The 21,921-nt window shown below is 35.9% G+C and overlaps 2 protein-coding genes across 2 annotated transcripts; both read right to left on the minus strand.

Annotated features, from left to right (window-relative positions):
- Positions 1–312: 312 nt before the first annotated feature.
- On the minus strand, positions 313–13,646 carry ceacam1 (CEA cell adhesion molecule 1). Its single transcript, XM_037980315.1, has 21 exons — positions 13,577–13,646; positions 13,161–13,469; positions 11,438–11,719; positions 11,081–11,347; positions 10,932–11,003; positions 8,211–8,266; positions 7,862–7,946; positions 7,280–7,573; positions 6,458–6,739; positions 6,103–6,366; positions 5,422–5,697; positions 4,958–5,209; positions 4,561–4,836; positions 4,194–4,445; positions 3,805–4,080; positions 3,021–3,272; positions 2,647–2,922; positions 2,243–2,494; positions 1,801–2,085; positions 1,250–1,504; positions 313–907 (listed from the first exon to the last, which is right to left on the minus strand). The coding sequence occupies exons 1-21, from the start codon at positions 13,629–13,631 to the stop codon at positions 819–821; spliced, it is 4,707 nt and encodes a 1,568-aa protein (XP_037836243.1). The 5' UTR covers positions 13,632–13,646; the 3' UTR covers positions 313–818.
- Positions 13,647–17,631: 3,985 nt separating this feature from the next.
- On the minus strand, positions 17,632–20,389 carry LOC112450478 (carcinoembryonic antigen-related cell adhesion molecule 20-like). The gene is made up of 5 exons (XM_025005753.2): positions 20,238–20,389; positions 19,646–19,903; positions 18,379–18,666; positions 18,028–18,303; positions 17,632–17,923 (listed from the first exon to the last, which is right to left on the minus strand). Exons 1-5 carry the CDS (start codon positions 20,302–20,304, stop codon positions 17,823–17,825), a joined length of 990 nt encoding a protein of 329 aa, XP_024861521.2. The 5' UTR covers positions 20,305–20,389; the 3' UTR covers positions 17,632–17,822.
- Between the last annotated feature and the right edge of the window lie 1,532 nt (positions 20,390–21,921).

Below are 21,921 nucleotides of genomic sequence, written 5' to 3' on the forward strand. Positions count from 1 at the left end.
ATGTAAGTTTAAACTAAAGCTAAAATAAATTAAATCTACAGAAGTGTTGACTGCAGATTTTCAGTGTGTTAGACATTAACTTTCTCTTGTTTTTCTCTTTACCCCATTTCCTAATCTGTTTGGAATCATGAAACTACAAGGGAAACAAAAGTGCCAGACGAAAAAATGTAGGCGTTTCAGATATCCACAACCCGTTCCCATCCCCATCTGAGCAACAGACACGATCCCTCTTTACACACTGCATGCAAAAATAAATAATAAATATATATATATATATATATATAACAAAATTTGACATGGGATTTTTTTTTCTTCTTTCTTTTATTGTATGCATGTTTTACATTGTAAAATAAGTGCTTTTACAAGAAATTTCCTGTTCCTTTCTCAATAAAGTTTCCACAAAATCCGTTTTGGTGTTTGTTTGATTGATTAAAAAGTAAATCTAGTAAATACATATTTAAATAAATGTCAACATCTAGATGTAACTTAAATAACACAATGTTTAATAAAACAAAACAAAAAAGAACAGATTTAGTAGGAAAATGGCAAATAATTTTAAAGATGTTTTCAGCAATTTAAAAAGATAAAACTTATGATTCTCATTGTAAAATAACACATGTACATTTGTGTGCATTGGGTAAACTCTCAGCCAGTAATAAAAGTGACAATAATAATAAATTTAGCAGAACCATAATTTGCCAATAATTAAGACAATATGTGGAGTCTACAGTTTACCCTCAGTTGTTTCACTATAAGATTGGTTTTAAAGATTCTAGAGAGATGAAGAAGCCTTCAGGCTGGTTGGACTTTATATGGACTCAAAGAAAAAGCAAGTGGGCCGAGAGAGCACACAGCCCCATAAACATCAGACCTCCTTTGGTGACGAAATGGGTCGCAGAGGCTTGAGCTGGTAGAGAAAAATATGACAGTAAAAAAAAATGTTTAAAGATCTGAGTGAAGTATAATAATATTTACAACACAAGAAACCCATATTACTTAAAAAATAATGTTATTGCAGCAGTAATAAAACTATTGAGGTGGACTTTATTAGTTTTACTTTACAAACAATTTAAACTATAAACTCATTTTTTTGGATTAATTTGTTGTTGTTGTTTGTTTTGGCTTAAACCTTTCTTGTGATTTTATTAGATATTACAAAACAAGTTTTGATAAAAATAAAAACATGAGGGAGATACAGCAATTACCACATCAAAAGTAACAAAAAAAAAAAGAGTTCAAATTTACTCACCAGCAAGAGCAAAAGTTTTACTTTGGGTCAGTGCGATGTTTGTCACAGGGTTTGTTGCCTCACATATGTAGTTCCCCTCATTGCCTTTTCGTGCTAAGAAAGTGAAAACTGATCCTTTACCTACAGGCACTGACTTGCTGTTTAGGAACCAGTGGAAGTCACACTGTGGCTGTGAATCAGCAGAGCATATCAGAGACACAGAGGTGTCTTGTTTTTCTGAAACTGGACCAGAGATGGACATATTCAGAGGACCATCTGCAAAGAGACAAAAAGAGTTAGCAAATATTATGATCATTGCTAAATCCACTAGCATGAAATAAAATTGTTGCCTTTATACATCTGAATTTACTTTTATTTAAATATTATTTTAAAAGTTTGCTGAATGTAAAAAGCTGCCTGCAAAATTCTTTCAAACACATAAAGTGCTTGTCTGTAAGTACCAGTTATAGAGGGTTTACAAGCCTGATCCAGTACAAAAATAATATAGTTTAAATGCAACATTTCTTTTTTAAAAGCTATTAAGAAAACACTCTGACTTCAATGGTTCTTACAGTTGACATGGAGCGTGTAGTAGGGGCTTTTATGATGAGCAGCCTTATTGGTAGCAACACACTGATAGAGCCCATTATTGTATACTGTCACAGGGGTGAAGTGAAGCATGTTCTTTTCAATCCAATACGTGGATGAAGCGGTGCAGGAGCCATTCATGTTGAGGTACATGTCATCTTTCTTCCAGTAGATTGTGTCATACGGCCCAAGAACATGACATGTGAGTGTGAAGTTGGAGTGGTTTACTGGCATTGTGTTGTTGTAGACCATCACTGACTCTATCGCCTCTGTAAACAGAAAAAAAGAAGTGAAAAGGGTAATATGCAAAGAATACTGGCCTTGAAATGTAACTCACAGTAGATACAATTGTTTGATCCTTTCTGTATTTCCATGACTCATGCAAAATGATTTTTTTTTGTGGCTTTAACATCCAAACTTTGATACCTATGACTGTGAACATCATGGACTTTGTGCTGTTTTTTCCCGTCATGTGATTGTAGGCCATGCAAGTGTATTCCCCGCTCATGTTTAAAGACAAAGGGCCAGCATTGAGCACTGACATATTGGTCATCATGGATCCGTTGAACCACCAGCTGAAAGAACTGGGAGGCACTGACGCAGCATCGCAGGTGAATACCACATGACTTCCTGTTTCACCATAAGCAGGCCCATAAATGATGGGTGTCTCTGGTCCAACTGTAAAATGAAATAGTAAATTGTAATGAGATTCTTTCATATCCTGATTCCCATATCATTATAAATACTATACACTTACATAGCATAATATGATGTAAAGGATTATACAATATGACTGAAATTAGCAGTGTAAAAGCTTTAAGCATACTCACAGTTGACAAGGAGCCTGTAAGGAGTGCTGGTCATGTTTTCAATTGCATTAATAGCCATACACTGGTAGTTTGCAGTATCTGAGCGCTCCACTGGCATGAACATGACTGTCTTATTATCCATGTAGAAAACAGTTTTGTTGTCTGCCTGAAGTGGTTCACCATTTTTCATCCAATAAATATAATCAACAGTTCCTGTTGCATTGCATGTTAGATTATATGAATAACCTTCAATAGCAGGATTTGTCTGACCCTCTATCTCTACAGTTTCAATTGGATCTGAAAAAAGCAAAATTCACAGTTAGGTCTCTGACTGGTCACATTTCATCTTTGTAAAGGAAAAGAAAATGTTTCACATAAATTTAAAAATATCTCACCAATAACTGTAAGCATTATGGAGGCACTGCTGTTTTTGTCGGTGATGTTGTTGAAGGCCATGCAGATGTACTTCCCATTCATGTCCTTGTTTAAGGAAGAGGTGACATACTCAGACATATTGGAAACCAGTAAACCATTGAAATACCATTTATATTGACTTGTGGGGGTTGATGCTGCATGGCAGCTTAGTGTGGCAATGTCTCCCATCTTCGCCACGGTGGGTCCCATGATAGTTGGCATGTTTGGTCCATCTAAACACAAACATTTTCAGTCATTTTTAGTTGATGACCGTGTTTCAGCACTGACAAATTTTAGACATTTCCACAACTTTACATTATATCTATTTACAAGGTTAGATGTCACTAAATGTCACCCACAGTCTGTGGGATTTAGGGAGAACTAGGGATTTAGCTAAGTCTCTGCTTGTTTTGGATGAACAGTTAAAGCTTCCAAAACATTATACCATGACTTTCTCACAGTTGTTTGCACTAATCTTGACTTGAAATTTGCAGCCATTTAGAAATGGCTATTGATTACATTCCAAACTTCTGTCAATTTATGACCTCCTTTCTTAGATTATGAGACTGTGGCACTGACCACCGAGCTACCAACTGTTATTTTCATTAAATTGTAAGTTGTAAAAGTAGTTGTAAACAATACATTGAATTATTACCAGTAAATATAAAATATTACTTCAAATTTAGGATGAAACATTGTAATACCCTGTATATCCAAATAAAAGTTGGTTATTAGTGGCAGAAAGACTTTTTGTATTATACTTACAATAGATAAGGAGCTTGTAAGGAGTGCTGGTCATGTTTTCAAGAGCATTAATAGCCATACACTGGTAGTCTCCAGTATCAGAACGGTCCACAGGGTTGAACATGACTGTCTTATTACTCGTGGAAAAAACTATTCTATTGTCTGCATGAAGTGGTTCACCATTTTGCATCCAGTAAATATGATCAACAGTTCCTGTTACATTGCATGTTAATTCATATGAATCACCTTCAATGGCAGAATTCATATAAGCTTCTATTTGTACACTTTCAATTGGATCTGAAAACAAAGCAAAATTCAGAGTTGTTTGTTAACTTTCTGACTGGTCATATTTCTTCTTTGTAAAAAAAAAAAGTTTCACATAAATTCAAATATATTCATTTAAGTCTCACCAATAACTGAAATCATCCTGGAGGCAGTGCTATTTTTGCCAGTGATGTAGTTGAAGGCCATGCAGATGTACATCATGCTCATGTCTTTGTTTAAAGGAGGTGTGACATATTCAGACATATTGGAGACTAGAGATCCATTGAAATACCACTTGAAGACACTTGGAGGGACTGAATCTGCCCAGCATTTGAGTGTGACATTGTTTCCTCTCTTCACTGCATTTAGTCCCATGATGGTTGGCATGTCTGGCCCATCTGAAAACATAAACATAAATGTAAATCACCCATTTTCAACAAGACTATATGTTAATATTTGCACAATAGCTTACAGTGTGTCAGTACTTTATAGCACAGAACTTATTTTACTTACAGCTGACCAGAAGCATGAAAGTAGGGCTGGTCATGTTTCCAAGAGCATTAATAGCCATACACTGGTAGTCTCCAGTATCAGAACGGTCCACAGGGTTGAACATGACTCTCTTATTATCCATGTAGAAAACAGTTCTGTTGTCTGCTTGAAGTGGTTCACCATTTTTCATCCAATAAATATGATCAACAGTTCCTGTTACATTGCATGTTAGATTATATGGATAACCTTCAATAGCAGGATTTGTCTGAGCTTCAATCTGAACAGTTTCAATTGGATCTGAAAATAAAGCAAAATGCTCAATAGATAAAATAGTCTTTTATGAACCACATATGACAACACTGTTGTACAAACAAATTTAATGTTGGGGACAGTAATATTGTATCTATTTAAGTCTCACCAATAACTGTAAGCATTATGAAGGCAGTGCTGTTTTTGTTGGTGATGTTGTTGAAGGCCATGCAGATGTATTTTCCACTCATGTCTGTGGTTAGACGAGGTGTGATGTACTCAGACATGTTGGAGACCATATACCCATTGAAATACCATCTATAGAGGCTTGGAGGGACAGAGTCTCCCTGGCACCTGAGTGTAACATTGTCTCCTGCCTTCACTACATTTGGTCCCATGATGGTTAGCATCTCTGGTCCATCTGAAAACAGAACGCAATCTTTGAATGCTGTCACACAAAACATGTTCACATAATTTTCCAAACTTTTAGCTAATGTATGAATCAAGAGTTTGGCACTCTGATCAATCTCAAATATTTAGATGTTTGAGTTCCAAATGTTTTGTGATTTATCTACAAGATGTTTGCTTAACCCTGCTTTTGTGAATAATAATGAGAAAATATTAAGTTCTTACAGTTAACATGAACTGCATAGTGGCTGCTGGTCATGTTGCTCACAAGATTAAATGCTTGGCACCTATAGTATCCGCCATCAGAAAGTTGGACTGGACTGAGAGTGAGTGTTTTGTTGGTCATGTCAAAGACTTTTGTGTTGTCAGCAGAAATAAGATGATCATCTTTCCACCACAAAATGCTGTCAACGGGTCCAGTCACTTCACAATTCAGAGTAAACAACTCATTAAGTATTGCTGGGCCACCAGTTTGTCTTACAGCAACCGCTGTGAGAGGATCTATAAGAGAAAACAATAATGGATAGTTTTAAATCACATATGCATATACAGAGCTAGGTGCAGCACTTTGCTATGTTACCTCAAAATAAAGGCAAAAAACTGAAGAAACAGCCCATGTCTCCTACACAAAAATTCAAATTTCACCTATCAACAACTCTAAAGCTTACAAATGACTATTTCATGTGTTGCTTGTATTATATAAAAACAAAATGCAAAACATGCTGACTGCTTCACAAAAGGTTTTGCCGCAATGGCTTTGCAAGTATGAGGGGTATAATCAGTTTTTTTTACCTAAATGAATATTGAGTTCACTGTCTCTTCTTTTTATATATATGGAATAAATTCATAAAATAAGACATTTAAGGGTAATGAATGCAATTAAACAAACAAACAAAAACATCTTACCCATAATTCGAATCATTGTACTTGCACTGCTGGACCTCAGTGTAACTGTGTTGTAACATACACATTTGTAATTTCCTGAGTTGCTTTCATTGACGTTCTCTAAGTTAAGCTGTTGGCCATATTGGTTCAGGTACATGTCACTAAACATCCAACGGATCATCGCTGAAGGGCTGGACTCCGTTGAGCATGAAAGTGAAATGTTAGATCCTGTTTTGTGCGCGTTCTTCACAGGCATGACTGTCATCATTGTGTTACTTGGACCATCTGATATAAAAAGAAGGGGAAAGTTTGATGTTATTCTTGCTCTTTGTTGTACAGATGCTGATATATACATTCATTTTTGAAGAAAACTTACAACTGATGTTCAAATTCAGAGGAGGGCTAACTTCATACCCAAGTCCATTGGATACATTGCATCTGTATGGGCCTTGATTATAGCGGGTCACCATGGCTATGGAAAGAGTCTTATTTTGATTGCTGAGTTGCATGTTACCACCATTAACGATTGTAGAGTTCTTATCCAACCATTTATAAGACAAAGATGAGCCGTTGGACACAGAACACGTCAGAACTGCTGTGTCGTTAAATTCTACCAGATTTGTACTCTCAGCCGACAGAGTCACATCTGTAATAGGCACTGCAAAGAGAAAAAAAAACAAGCCAGGCTTTGTTGATTTAAATGGAAAATTAGCATTAACTCGTAGTTGTACTCCTTTTTTCAGGGTTGTATCTCAAGTTTAACTGTTCTTTAACGTATTCTGATTTGGACACTGAGTCATTTAACAAATTATAATTGGTCAAAAGGTTCATGCATACTTGTTACAGTGTATTTCTCTTATGAAAAGTAGGAAAAGTGAGAAATAAAAAGAAAGTAAAGAGTTTACTATAGTAATTACCATTCATAGTCAAAATAATACTGAGGTAAAACCAATCAGGGCTTGACTTGAAGCTGACTTGTTTTCTTAGCTGCCAAAGTCAAAACAGTACAGATATATTGCAGGTATTACTAAGGCAAAGCAATGAATACCATGACCCAAAACAGAAATGCTCATTATGTTTGCAGCTTTTTCTACAACAGTGTCAAACTCAAGTGATCTTCTAATGTAAAAAAGAAGCAATATTTAATATGTACTGTATAATGTGTTAGTGATTAAACAGGACATGTAAGAGCTCTTACCTTGGATTGAGACATCTAACTTAACAGTAAAATTATTTATTTGTGTTAATGTGTACACTCCAGAATATTCCAGTGTGGCTGACTTTATAGTCAGAGATGATGTCGATGAATTATATATTATCCTGTCCTTATGAGCGTTATCTACAATTTGACCTCCTGGGTAAACGAACACAAGGATGTCATTGTTGAACAACCATCCCCCCAGTGTGATAGTACTGTCGCTGAAAATTGTCAAGCTTCTCCCCACTGGTGCAGGGTTGTTCAAGGTGTATATTCTTTGGCCATGAACACGACCTAAAAACAGACAGTAACAGATATATAAGAAATGCAGTTGATGAGCCATACACAATAAACCCAGAGGTGTTAGCAGTTTAAGCAAAGTATTTAAAGAATTACTGTAATGAACATGCATAACTGGTTCGTTTAAAAAGTTAGAATATTTTCAACTTTTTTGTACACTATGATCTTCAAACTACTAAATTCTTTAATGTCTAGCCTTAGAATTAAGAACAAAATAAACAAATATAAAGTTAAATGTAATCATTGAAAACAAATCTAAATTTAAAGATCATCCAAATTTACCTGCAAAGGTTATTGTGGTCAGAATTAGGAAAAAAACAACCGGAGACGTCATTCTGTTCTTCATTCTATGTTCATCTGAGAACTTCTTTCACAATCAAATGGACCAGACTCTTGCGTTAATAAATTCAAATCTGGAGAGATTGTTTCGTCCCAGGTTTCCAAACAGCAATTATTTGCTCTGCAGCTCTCAGTTCTCTTGATGCAAATGCCGTTTCCGTCTTTCATCGCTATGGCCCATCATATGCTGCCACACCTTGTTTAGCCCTGATGTACTGGGGTTTAACTGGAACGACCAGGAGTGTCCATTTACTGTAAACTTAAGTTCGTCATTTGTCAACTTTTAACTAACCAGAACATCACATGGCTGGATTTTGTGAGAGCACTTGGAGCTAAGTGTACCAATGACTGTATATCACACACACTCTTCACTGAACTTATTTAATCTCTGAAGGATAATAAGAATGATGGACTAAGAATGTAAAATTCAACTGTGCATTTAATAAAATGTTTACAAATGAAACAAATTACCTCATATGATCGAATGTTGCAACATTTTTGAGCTACCTGAGAGTGAGCTGAACAAATAAATTAAGGTCTAAGTGGATTTATTAGTAATAGTTTCTTGTTGTACCTTAATGAACATGTTCTTTCTCCTGCTTTGTTTTCTGTAACAACAAACACACAGTGATGTCATATTTTTCTAAGAACAGCTCAGACAACTGTTTCCATTTGACTGAAACAAATGACTTTATTGGGAATAGTTTATCTTCAATAAGAGAGTAAGTCATTGGGTATAGAATAAAGATTTTAGGTTGAGAACACCTTTATTCTAGGAAACATTGTTCTTAAATATTATGTCAGTAAAAACATCTTAGACAGCAACACTGAGATTAACAAACAAGTTTGTCTGATGAATATTAATTCATTGTTATTCTTCTTGAACCAGTTTTTGTGTTTTGAGAATGAAGTCACCCTCACAAGGTCTCTCAGTTGAAATGCTTATCAGGCAGATTGTGCTGTTTAATGAGCAAATACAGCGATGACAATGAACTTCAAAAGGTCTGAAGATTTTAATCAGAAGTTCTTTATAAATAAATTTACAAAAAGTTGCATCAAAAATTTAACTGATTGCGTGCAAATGCCAATTATCACACACACACCATTTATTTTTCCTTTAAATGCTATAAATCTGATTACAACTTACCAACAATATTTGGTCATCTTTTTCACACTAAGCAACTTCTTAGAAAAAAAAATGCAGCTAGAAAAGTGAATTTGGCAACATTTGTGACAGGAACATTTTTTTAAAAATGCTTTGACGATAAAATTTATGTTTCAGCTGCAGAAACAACCTTTCTTGGAACTGACAGAAAAAAGCTTTCACATTTTGCTGACTGCATGGCAGCTGACTTAAATGTAAATGACATGTGCAAATGTATGTCAAAGTAGCAAAACATTATAGCAAATATAGCAATAATAATAATAATAAATCATAGCAGTTGTTTTCACAAATGTCTGGAAAGACAATTTTTCTGCTTTATGGCAGCAAAAACAGAAAAATGTGTAAATGAAAATATAAATTTGTGTTTAAATGTGTAGACAGACAGGAAATTAACAAAGAAAAATAACTTGATCAGAGTCCCTTTTTTGCCGTCATAGGAAGAGTTTATTTGTAGATTATTAAACAGTTTATACTCTCATTGTCACATAAGTTATGTGCAGAACATTTTAGAAACTTGTAAAGTTGGACATACATTTATAAGTCAATGGAGGAATAAAAAGGAAAGAAAACCAGAAAATGTTTTCAAGGGATATCTGATGTGCTGAAGCCTTTTGTGTTTTTGTCTCACCGGGGCTTTTAAAGAATGTAAAGGAGAAGTAAATAAACTGGCTTGGGTTACTAAAACAATCATGGGAAATTATGAAATTTGAAATTACCTTTACAGCTTGTGTCTTTTTTAATTTTGTAAGAGACAGATTAATTATAGCTGAATCACTGACATATATTATAACTAGATAAAAGACCAGAATCCTGAAGTTGAAGCCGCATAAATTGAGTGACCTCCTAGTGGCTGGCTGTAGTACATGGATGGGGCATTTGCCTGACTAAAAAATAAAAATCCTCCTAAAAAATAAATAAAAATTCAGGTGTTGCTTTTTGTTAACTCATGAAGTTCTTACTTTGTTGCTTTATGTTCAAATCTGTATTTTTAAATATATGTTTAGTTTCAATTAGTTAATCAAGGCAAAAAAATTCTATGATTGGCAATGTTAACAAGTTGTGAGTGGTGGGACTTTCATATTGATACAGCGGCACATCCCAATGTAGTAAATGGAGCCACTTCATCCGTATTTCTTTATGTCAGTGATTCAAATGCAATTGTTTGTATTCATTATGATTTTGTGATAACATTTCTTAATTTTAATTGGAAAACCTTATTGTTGTTAAAGAATCTTAGACATGATTTAGGAACATTTTGCTGCAATTGATAATTGTCAAAACATCCCCTGTATGACTAAGGTTTGTGTCACCTCATTTTATTAATTTGTTGTTTTGTTATTATTATTCATAAATGTGCTGCATCAATTCCAGTTCTCAAATCACAGATTCACCCCAAATGAAAAATCCCATTTACCAGATATGTTGATAAAAAATGAAAGATTTAGTTCAGGTTTTCTTCACTGCAGCAAGGTCATCCAGGAGCTGAATGAGCCACTTTAATCTGTAAAAGAAAGATGAAAAACAAATTAATTAATTTTCATTATAACAATCCTATTTTTGAATGATTTTTAAAAATATATTTAAATTTATTTTATCTGAATATCTTTATTGTATCTTCTGTCTTATAGAAACAAAAAATAATGTTTTAGACAGTCTTGAATAAGGTTGATCAAATTAGAACTTGTACCTGAATAGTCTTTCAAAACTTACACATAGCATGTTTAAATGTTCATATTTTATTTAATATGTGAACATTATGATTCTCTTATGGAAAAATGTTGAAGAAACCATTTTATCCAGTATTGAAAAATCTTATAGTAAAACGTAGATTCTTTGTTAATAACTTACTTGGTAGTGATAAAAGGAATCCAGTCAGTGACAGAAGAAGGAGCAGCACATTCATCACCTGCTGTTCGGACTCTGTAAAAAGACATCAGGATGAAACAGCTGACAGGTGGATACAATTAAAATTTTAATTACCAAAACAACAAACTTACTTGATATTATAATGTCTTTGGTTATACTGTTGCGCACGTTGGTGCGGTTGTTAAAGGCCAGGCAGGAGTATTGACCACTCTGGTCCTGTCTGACATGGAGCATCTCCAACATGGTTCCTGTTGTGTTCATGAGCTTTCCTTTGAAGGCCCACTGAAGCTGAGCTGGAGGGCTGGACTTTGCTAAACACAGCATGGTCAGATTGGATCCAACTGGGAAGGAAGTCTCGCTCAATCCATTCACTGTCAGAGCCATGTTATCTGGACCATCTGAGAGAATCACAGAGTAAGAAGCAAGCAGAAGACGTATAAAGCCCAGTGATCGTGCAGCAATTACTAGGTCAAAACTATCCAACTCACAGCTGATGGTGAAATTTACTGGATCACTGGTCCCATTACTGATAGGATTGGACACATGGCAGCTGAATGGTCCTGAGTCATAGCGGGTCAAGTTGGAGATAGAGAGAGTGGAGTTTCCATCAGTGATCTGAACTCTGCTGCTGGCTGTAATCGCAACGCTGCCGTTCATCCAGAGGAAGGAGAGAAGAGATCCAGAAGAGACGGAGCACTTGATGAGTGCTGAACTCTTCAACTCAGTCAGGTCAGTTTGATTCACGCTGAGCGTCACATTTGAAACAGGTTCTGTGGAAGACCAGTACGTTAGACAACTTGTTTATGAGGGTTTTATGTAAGAAAGATAACTTATTAAACTGAAATGAACACATGCGTTAATGTTTTAGCATTTAAAATTGAAAATAAGGCAGCAATCAAAAATTTATTTTCAAAGCTGTCAGTGTTTGGTCAAGAGAACAGGTTTAAAGGTGATGAGTAAAGACACAAACATATTTTTCCATCAACACCGTCAGAAACTATGACTCATAAAACAGTCTATATCCAGACAGTTAAACCAACAAACACAAAACAACATTAGTCTATGTGATTGAACCTATTTAATGGACTGAATTTGCTTGTACAGTTGTGCCAAACATAATTAAAAGCAAACTTTATGCAGTTTTAATGGTGGTATCAGCAGATTCGGTGTTTATCAGTCTTACTTTATTAACAGTGGAATTTAGTACATTATTCTAACAAATTACAACATTATAAACAAATTTGAAGTAAACTAAATGAATAAATTGCAATATTCCAACTAAAAACCAACAGTGTATGATGTAAATAATATGGGTCTAAATCAGCTGCCTTTTCTTTTTTCCTGAGGTGTCTTTCTTGAGAATACAAATAAAACTTATGAGTGCCAAAGAAGTATCAAGTATCAGAATGGAATTTTTTGTACAGCCAGCAAACTCATATTCTGCTCCTAGGACATGTTTTATGATCTGTAAAAGTAAAATAATCCCTGCTATTTTATCAAAAATACAAACCTCTATTATTAAGTAAGATTTACGACAAAAAGGATGCTCTTTAGAATACAATACTCTACTTGTTCAGGTTTTAGGGCATCCGGATATTTAAAAAAAATGTATTTACAAACTACATGCAATACTTTTTTTCTACAATACTGAATAGGTCTTATTTAGAAAGATTTCTTTGTATAGGCAGAAATAGAAACTTAGACAGATCTCCCACTATTTCCTGCTGAAGGGTCGGGTTCTGGGAAACTAAAGGGTTCAGAACACCATCACACAAAGGTGAGTGTTGATAGAGAAATAGCCAGAGGACACTGATATTACCAGAAGAGCAGAAAAGCCTAAACATAAACTGTTTATTTGGTAAGATTGTTTTATGAGTTTTCAGTCTAAATATCACAAGGCAGTGGCATGATTTCCTGCAACCATTCTGAAAAAACTGTTTGGAGTTTCTATTCATTTCAACAGAAACCGGTTTGCGTAAAAAAACGTAGCGTAAACAAATCGTTAATACATTCTTGACTTTCCGTCTGTCTAACTGAAGTGTTTCATTGCAGAGACATGAAATATTTATTCTTGTTCTGTCATTTTGCATGACTTAACTCCAGACAGTTTACATGTATACATCTGTTTTTGCTGTGTAATGGCCTGTAAAGGGTATAGAGACTGGTTGGTTTAAAAAACACTATCATTAAACATCTTTTGACCGATCTCACCTACAACCGTGACAGAAGCACTGGCCTTCAGAACAGGATCTGTGCTCTGTAACACGTAGACTCCAGAGTCGGCCAGCTTGAGAGAACTCAGTGAGAGAGCTCCGGTGGTGACGTTAACAGAAGCCCTGCCGCTGTGACTGGGAAAAACCGCCTGCTGGTCCCCAGACCACGTGAGGATGAGAGTGTCTCCCAGTGCCCAGCTTCCACCTTTCAAAGTCGTAGACGGAGACAATGAGAATGTCACTGTGCCCCCAACCACTGCGGGGTTGACTGAAGGCTTAACTTCCACAGCATCAGAGGCCAGAAAATCTACAGAAAGAAGAAAAAAAATCCCTGTTATTTACAGTACAAAAACCACACATTTACGTTTCTAATTTTGATCAGCGAGCTATGATTAGAGATTCATCTAGAAGTACCTTGCAATAAAGCCAGAAGCACAATAGCCAAAGCTTGGTCACTCTTCTTCTCCATTTTATTTCAGTGTTCTGACAAGCTTCTTGCAGTTTCCACTTGGATATAGCTGCCCTTTGTGTGACAAGCCCCTCCACGTAAGGCAGAAACCTTGTATCTTATCTGCAGGTGTTTTGGGTTAAGTCTTGACAAATTTACAAAAGGTGATACCATTTTTGTTTGTCTCTCTGGGTGAAGTTCTGTTAATGACAAATTATGACAGAAGGTATGTGGGACATAATGCAGAGTGGGGTCATGCAGACTGTTAACTACGCCTTTTTATTAAATTGGAAACATAAATTTCGCTTTATTTCTGTTTTTCATTGTCTTATTTATCTGTACATCAAACCTTTTACGCATATAATAATAACTTGTGAGTATAATTTTGGAATATATCTCCTCCCTCAATCTATACACTTAAGGTTTCAGTGTACACACCTGACATATGAGGCTTTCATAGACCTATGAAAGCCTCATATGTCAGATACAAAGGTTTCTTGTTATTAGTTTTCAACAGCTTTACGTTCAAACTAAATACAGCCACACCTGCAACAGCTTCACGTGATCCCAGTGAGTCTCAGACCTTTTATAACAAATACTAAGATCTTCCAGTATCGCCTATTAAACAGACTTCAAAAATGATAGTAAAAGTTTGATAAATGATAACATAAAAGTAGATTCCTGCCTTTCATTTTTTAAAAGACATATTAGGCCCCCCGCAACCCAGAATGGAAAGCGGGTACAAGAAAATGGATGGATAGATATTAGGCCAGGACACAGATAATTTCTATGTTTTAACCATGAGTTTCTTATCTTTTTTGACTTTCATTACATGTTAAATGAACACACATGTGTATTTCATAATAGCACTTGATAAACACCTGGGACAATATTTCAGCTATGGTGGTGCAGAGTTCAGCATGTTAACACACCTGAGTTATGGAAATATAATGAACATTTTGTGTGAAGAGAAGAGCAGAAGTCCAGATATTCTAGACTTAAAACTGCAGCTTCTATTCATTCATTTCAACTTGCTTACAGAAACCTGAAACCTCACCCAGCTGACATTTGGCAAGAGGAAAGGTGCACCTTGGAGAAGTTGACATTTCACAAGACATGTAAACACAATCAGCCAGTCTCACTGTTGTGGCTAACTCAGAATAACCAGTTAAACCAGCAGTCAGGTGTTGTGAGTGTTCCTGTGGCAGGAAGTCAGAACACCTGAGGAGAAACATGCAAAGTCCCCACAGGAAGGCAAAGCCACTGTGTGTTGACAGTGCAAATCACTGCATCAACATGTCATCACTTTTTTATTCAAATTCATTGGGCTTTAGTTTATGAACACATTCATAAGATTGCAGAGGTACCCTTTGCAGGCACTGCACTGACATTGAAGTTGTTAAAATTTACCTCCCGCAAATTTATCTGTCAAGCATACTGTGGAACAGTCATGGAAACATGAATTCATAACTTTATGTGTGCAGCTCAAACCTCACGCTATGCTTTAACCTTATCAGGTCATACTTAACCCTTTTCTTAGCATACCATGTATTCATATCTGACTCGTAGACCTAACCTGGGATTAGACGTAATGTGCTACCTCAGTAGAAGGATATTTTAGTCTCTGTGAGGTGTAGGCCTACTGGCTCCTAAGAAAATTAGAAAAAAGTGACAAAAACAAAAACATGCAAACACATATTTGTAACTGACTCAATAGTCCTCAGTTTCTAGTCCTAAAACCCCAACTGAATGACTCATTCTGCTCCTTACTCTTAACGTAACCCTAAAATAACTCTAAAACTAACCACATAACCAAAACTTAAACTTCAAAAATCCGTTTTTAATAGTTGCCCCTACAATTACAGGAGTTCTCCAAAGCATGCTGTTCTGCTAATGTCCCCACAAAGGTAGAAAAGCAAGGATACAAACACACACAAGCACACACACCTCAATCAAAATAAACAAATGAATCAGATATTGAGCAATACATGTCAGTGAAGAGTGTTGGAGCTGAAGTAAATGATGAAAAACAAAAGTACGAAATAAAATTTGTGTCTCTCCAAAATATAGGTAAACTATGCATCCACAACATTAAAACCTTTGACAGGTAAAATGAATATTAGTGCTCATCATGTTGTGCACACAATTTTCTACAGGGAAAAATACATCTTGGCATTACATTGATGTTGCCATCCATATAAACACTTCTTGACATCAGTCAGGACAATCCTCCCTTAAAGCAGGGCAGCAGTGGGCCACACAAAAGCTGCTTAGGAATGATTCAAAGAACACAACAAACCCTTCGTGGTGTTTACTCTGCCTGATGCTTTTTGTCCAAACACAGAGACCTCATTCCACACTCTACAAGACTCAGATGGTTTATTCCAGACATCCTGATGATTTTAGGACACTCCCACATGTTGTTTGTCTGTGCCCTTAATGATCAAAACTCTTTTAGCTGTACAAGGAGAACTTATGGCTGATCACTGCAGTTAAAGCTCTAGAGCACATTTAGTTCAACAACCAGTTATAACTAAGTTTTGAAGAATAATCCAATTGGATCATCAGATGAACAAAGGGTTCAAATTTGAACTAAACAGTCTTACTATAGTCTCACTATAAGCTCTATTGAAAGCTGCAAACAAATTGAATGTCCCTGTGTGTTTAGGACCACATGGAATTTGCAAATGCTTTCACATTTGAATGAAAATTACATTAATTTCAGTGCACTGCCAACCTAGCAGACAGAATGACAAAGGAGTATGTAAAACAGGAGGACAGCTGCTGCTGCGTAACTTTCTTGTGGGACAACACCTGCATCAGGAGAACCACAGCAGAGTCGTCTTGCTTTCCTGGGAAGTAAAGTTGAAGTAGAAAACACACCTGTGGTTTCTGCACGTCTCTTCTGGTAAATTTATGATATTGTCATAGCTAAATGTGACAAAATATATAAACTGGTGGGTGGCTTATTGAAAATCTTGTACATTCATCTTTATTTATTTATTTATTTATTTATTTTTTGTTCTCAGCTAAAATAATGACTTTTAGAAAATATATATTTACTGTATACTCAACCAAACATGAATACCTGGGTACTTCCACTTATTTTGGGAGCACAGCACCTCCTTGTGGCAAACTGTCAGACAAAACAACTGTTTACAAAAAAAAAAAAGTTTATCTGGATTAGAGAAAAGTTATTAAACAAAGCACTTTTATTTAAACTTGTGGTAATGCATAACACATTATTTAATTTCAAATATCAGCTAATATAATATAAATAGGACCTTATATGTACAGTTACTTGGTGGCCAAGGACAACTTTTTATGTTTTTTTTAGAAATAATATAAAGATTCCTCGGCTGACACTGTTGCTGTTGTTGCCTCAGTGTTTGTAACTCCAGTCTACAATCAATAAAAGTCTGACTCTTCACTGAAAAAAGAAAATGCCAAAAGGTCTTTGGTCAGTGTTGACCTCCAATCCTACATTAAGAACAGGGAGTAAACCAGAAGATAACATTCACAGTTTTGTCACACAAGGCCACTGAAATACAAAACGGGCTTCAGTCTCCTTCAGTTTGCTCAGCGTGATAGTGTTATCATATTTATTTAGTGTAAGAAGGCTAAAAAAAGACAGGTGAGTCAATAAGAACAGATGTCTGGGTAAACAAGTCCGAGTTTCCCCAATTCATGCTTAAATGGTCTTTAGTGAAGCTTCCATTCAGCTTGTAAATGAATCAGTTGCACATCTAGAGTGAATGGTGAGCAGGAAACTAAGCAATGGAGAAACTTTAGTGACTTAACGTAACTATTCAAGAATTTTTTTAAAACTTCTTTCACAGAAATTCAAAAAACAGGATGTGAGGAAAGTTGTTAAATCACACAGGTTTTACTAACTGCCTTGGTTTTTTCAGCAATAAATATAAATGTCACAACACTTTTTGTGAAAGCAGAAATTTCCTGTGTGTGTGTGTGTGAAGGTTAGAAAACACTAAATCTTATGTAAAGCAAAGAATACTCAGGATTCTGTGTCAAGATAAGAATAATTTATTTGTTTATAATGGACCAGTGATTTTTATTTTTTATTTGATAATAGCAGGGTTGGTGCTATATGCAACAAAAATACATAAAATATTGGATTTTTGATTTTTCATAATCAAGTTTACTTTTGAAGACACATTTTAATGAATATGGAAAAAAGGTTCCAGTAAAAAGTTAAAAGGTAAAAACGTTAACAGCTAGAATAAGAAAGGAATAAAAGACCAACGCTGACAGTCCACTGAGCTGCACCGCTTCTGTTCCAGAGACTGGAACACCTGTTCAGAGGTAAAGACGACACAAACAGGAAATATCAACTTATTAATTTGAATTTAACATGTTGTAGAACATTGGCAGACAAGTACTGAAGACTTGCCAGTACCTCTAACTTCGACCGTCTTTGTGTCCTCTGCAGAGCGTCCAACTGCTCTATTCTCTGCAACGCATGTGAAGTTCTGAAAAGTCCCGGGAATGGAAGGGGTCCACTTGAGCCTATTCGCATTGACTGAAAAGTAGGTTCCAGTGGGGAAACCTCCTCTGAACTGCCACCTGACAGTACATTCAACATTTAAGGTGCAACTGGTCAGGCAGGTGAACTGACTCATTCTGCCAGGAAAGACGACGTCGGGTCCACTGATGCTGACGTTCCACGGATCAACTACACAAAAGGTTTACAAAATCAAAGAACAATAGGTTCACTTGTAGTTAATGCGCTTTTCTATAGATTACTTACAGCTAAGCAGAAATCCCAGGCTGTGGACTCTTATTTGTAATGTAGGCAGGTAAGCTTCACAGTGGTAGAAACCAGCATCAGAGGGCAACAGTGAGTCAAAGTGAAGAGTGACGTTGTTTTGTAGAAGCTGCATATTTTCACGCAGAGGCACTTTCTGTCCATCTTTGTACCAAACCAGGTCTGTTGGGCCTTTAGGGTCACTGGATGACAAGTCATGGCAGACTAGGTTGAGCGACTGGTTTAGAGATGGGACAGTGTTCGGTGGACTGGTTCGAACAGACATTCGATCTGTAAAATAAGATCCAAGGAGAGAGGTTTTAATTTAAAAAGAGAGGAAAAATATCTAAGTCACCGAACAAATCTTAGGCATATTAGAATTAAGTTATTATCACATGCGTCTCTACAGAGATGGAAGATATTTTCAGGTCATTATTTGGATAAATGCACAGAATAATGCCCTTAAAATGTAGAAATTAAAAGTAAAAACAGATGCGTTATTATTAGTTTGTTGAAGTGGCTGCTTTTGTTGTTTTAGTCCAGTGCTTCTCAACCTAAAGATCAAGCTAGATTAGTAAGAGTTTATTGTGATGGTGTTGGGGTCATTAGTTTAGCTTTTTTGTTTCGAGTAATTCCTTTTTTTTAAAGGTTTCATAAGGATTTAGAGTAGTTTTGATCATTCTGTCATGTTATTCTCAATGTATCAATGCCTTCAGTTGTCTCTGCAGCTTCACATTCACCTGTTTCTCACCCATAATCAGCACACCTGTTGTCACTCACTAATTCTCTCAATACCACTTTATATATGTTCCTGGGTTTTGCTCTATTTTCGTTAGCTTCTGCTGATTCTTGTTGAAAATTCTAGCTTTGATTTCCATCACTTGCCTCCTGCTTGGCTGCGTTTGGATCCCTCCAGAACCACCTACCATCAGTGTAACTTATAAAATTTTAAACATCAAACTTGATCTATATTGTAGATTTTGACAATACTCTGTCAGGTGAAATATTTAACTCTGTGAGACACTGACTGATGTTAAAATAAACCAACTGAAGAGTTTAGAAGATAAATCTCTGCTCAAAGCTCAGATATGAGATCTTTATTTAGACACAGTGTTGTATAAGTGCCCATCTGGATTCATAAGGTAGAAGACCAATCAAACAAGATGGGCTAATGATCCAAAGCTGCCTTCAAAAACTAAATATACACAAAAAATACACGTTTACTCGCTGAGCAGTTGTCTTAAAGTATTATTCACCATATGAGACTTACTTCTAACTTCTACAATGGTGGTTGTACTGCTGGAGGTTCCTGTTTTGGGACTGTGGACGGTACACTGCAGTTCCACTGTATCATCCTGTCCATCTGGTGTCCAGGTTAATGTGTTCCCACTGATCACCCGGCCTCTGAAGTTCCAGGTGTAGGTGCAGTTTGGAAAACAAGAAGAAGAGCAAGTGAATGTGGTCGTAAAGCCAGTCGTCACTCTCCCGCTCCAGGAGATCTGCACAGCAGTACCCCATCCTGGTGCACCTGGGAACATGGAAGAGTCAGTATTAAGGGTTTAGATATGGAGTAAAGATGTTACATTACTGTTCTACTTTGATTAAAGCTAAGTTTGACTTTGTGTTTTCATCATTAACCAGATTTCAGTCTGATAACAGAGAAAGTTAATATTACAGGTAGAGTCTTCCTGTGTGCTGTATTTTAGCTCTGATTGTTTATTAGTCACATTTAAAATAACAATCAAATAAAAATAATTTGAACTTTTCAGAGCTTTTTAAACACACATTTCCTCAACTACTTTACAATGACACTCATTTTATTTCAGAGTAATTTTATCATCCAGTAAATGAAATGTTCTCACCCATTGATGCCACCAGCAGAACACAGCAAAGAGTCTTCCAGGAGGGCATCATAGCAGCGGTCCTCATTGCTTTCTGAAAAACTGAGCTGTCTGCTAATTCTTCTGCTTTAGTTTTAAATTTCTTAACTAAGTCACACCCACATTTCTTAGCAGTAAAATTTACTTAATGGTGAAATCACTGAGATTCACTGAACTGGAGGTTTCACAACTAACAAGTGGGACAACATGTACAACTTATGCCTTTTTTTAAATTTAGTTTTGTAATTCCACTACGTATGTGGAAGTTTTTATTGTGACTGGATGAGTCAAGAAGCAGTAGTGATTTAATTGCACAACTACTTTTATTGTCATTTTAACCACTAGAGGGGACTATTTCACAGCCAAGTCAGCCATGAAATTTGGAAAACTCTCCACAGAAATGAACTGGGAATATAAACAGATGTTCACCTACTTCTCAGTGATAAGTTACACTCTTTTTGAGGGCAGTGTGTTCACATCTTGGACAGAGAAGAGAAATGTTTTAAAAGGTTTGTGAAGGCAGCTATTTATGTCAAATGAAAAAAAAAAAAACTTTAAACAGAGGAGGAGGTCTTAGGATGATCTTAGAATGCTGTGTTGAATCTAATTTTGTTTCAAATCAATTCAAAAACTTCATGCATGTAACTAAAATGTCTCCAGTTTGGACCAGACCAACAGAGACCACAACAACCCTCAGGAGGGAGGGGAGGGAGAGAGATTTGGAAGTGAGTTCAGCTTGCATAAATGTAGCAAATAACTGCAATTTTAAACCTTGGAACAATTTTCAGTTTAAATTGAGAAAGCTATTCAGATAACTAGTTAAACATGTTTTTAAAAAAAGAAGAAAAGTCAAGTCACTTTTTATTAATAATAATAATAACAATAATAAAAGCTGACATTATTGTTTCCACCACTGGATGGCATTATCTCACGAGTCACTCATTGTGGTTTTAACCACCAGGTGACGCTGTCTCCCAGAGTTACTCATTACTCAAAGTCCCTCCTCTTCCTCCAAATACAGTCACCATAAAAAAAGCCTCCATAAAATGTTTCCAGTAAATGACCTGATTTATTTGACACACACCAAAGGTCAACTGGCTGTATAATAATATAATGATGAAGAAGCTTCCATGTGTATTTTTTTAGTTCCGTCTTTTTTATCTTTACAGGAATGATCATTGTTGGTGTCTCTTCCAGTAATGTAGGTTTTACTCTGAAGACAGAGTTTCACATAGAAATTAGGGAATGTCTAGTATACCACTTTTATATTTAAAGTTCAGATTGCTTCTTGTCTGAGTTCAGATGAGTTTGAGAGGAACTCTCCTGTTTTAAATTTGATTCAGGATGTAATGAAAGAAATTCAACACTGGATACTGATGTCATGTGTTTATTGACAAGCTGTTTCATTGCTTTGTTATTGGAGACGTGATCGTGAGATGCCATCTATCTGATCACAATGAACTTTGGTTTTATTGCTTCATTGTAACAGTTTTATTTTTGCCTTATAACTTCTCCCTCTAATCTATTTTATAGTCGTCCCATTTCTCTTCCTGTTTTCAGGTTACATGTCAAAAACTGCATTTACAAGACTGCATAGAGAAGAAAATGTTTGCAGTTTAAAACAAATACAGCATATTTTTAACACTTTTGTATTACACAATTTATT

Source organism: Kryptolebias marmoratus, linkage group LG16 (genome assembly GCF_001649575.2).
Source record: "Kryptolebias marmoratus isolate JLee-2015 linkage group LG16, ASM164957v2, whole genome shotgun sequence".
NCBI classification, from domain to species: Eukaryota; Metazoa; Chordata; class Actinopteri; order Cyprinodontiformes; family Rivulidae; genus Kryptolebias; species Kryptolebias marmoratus.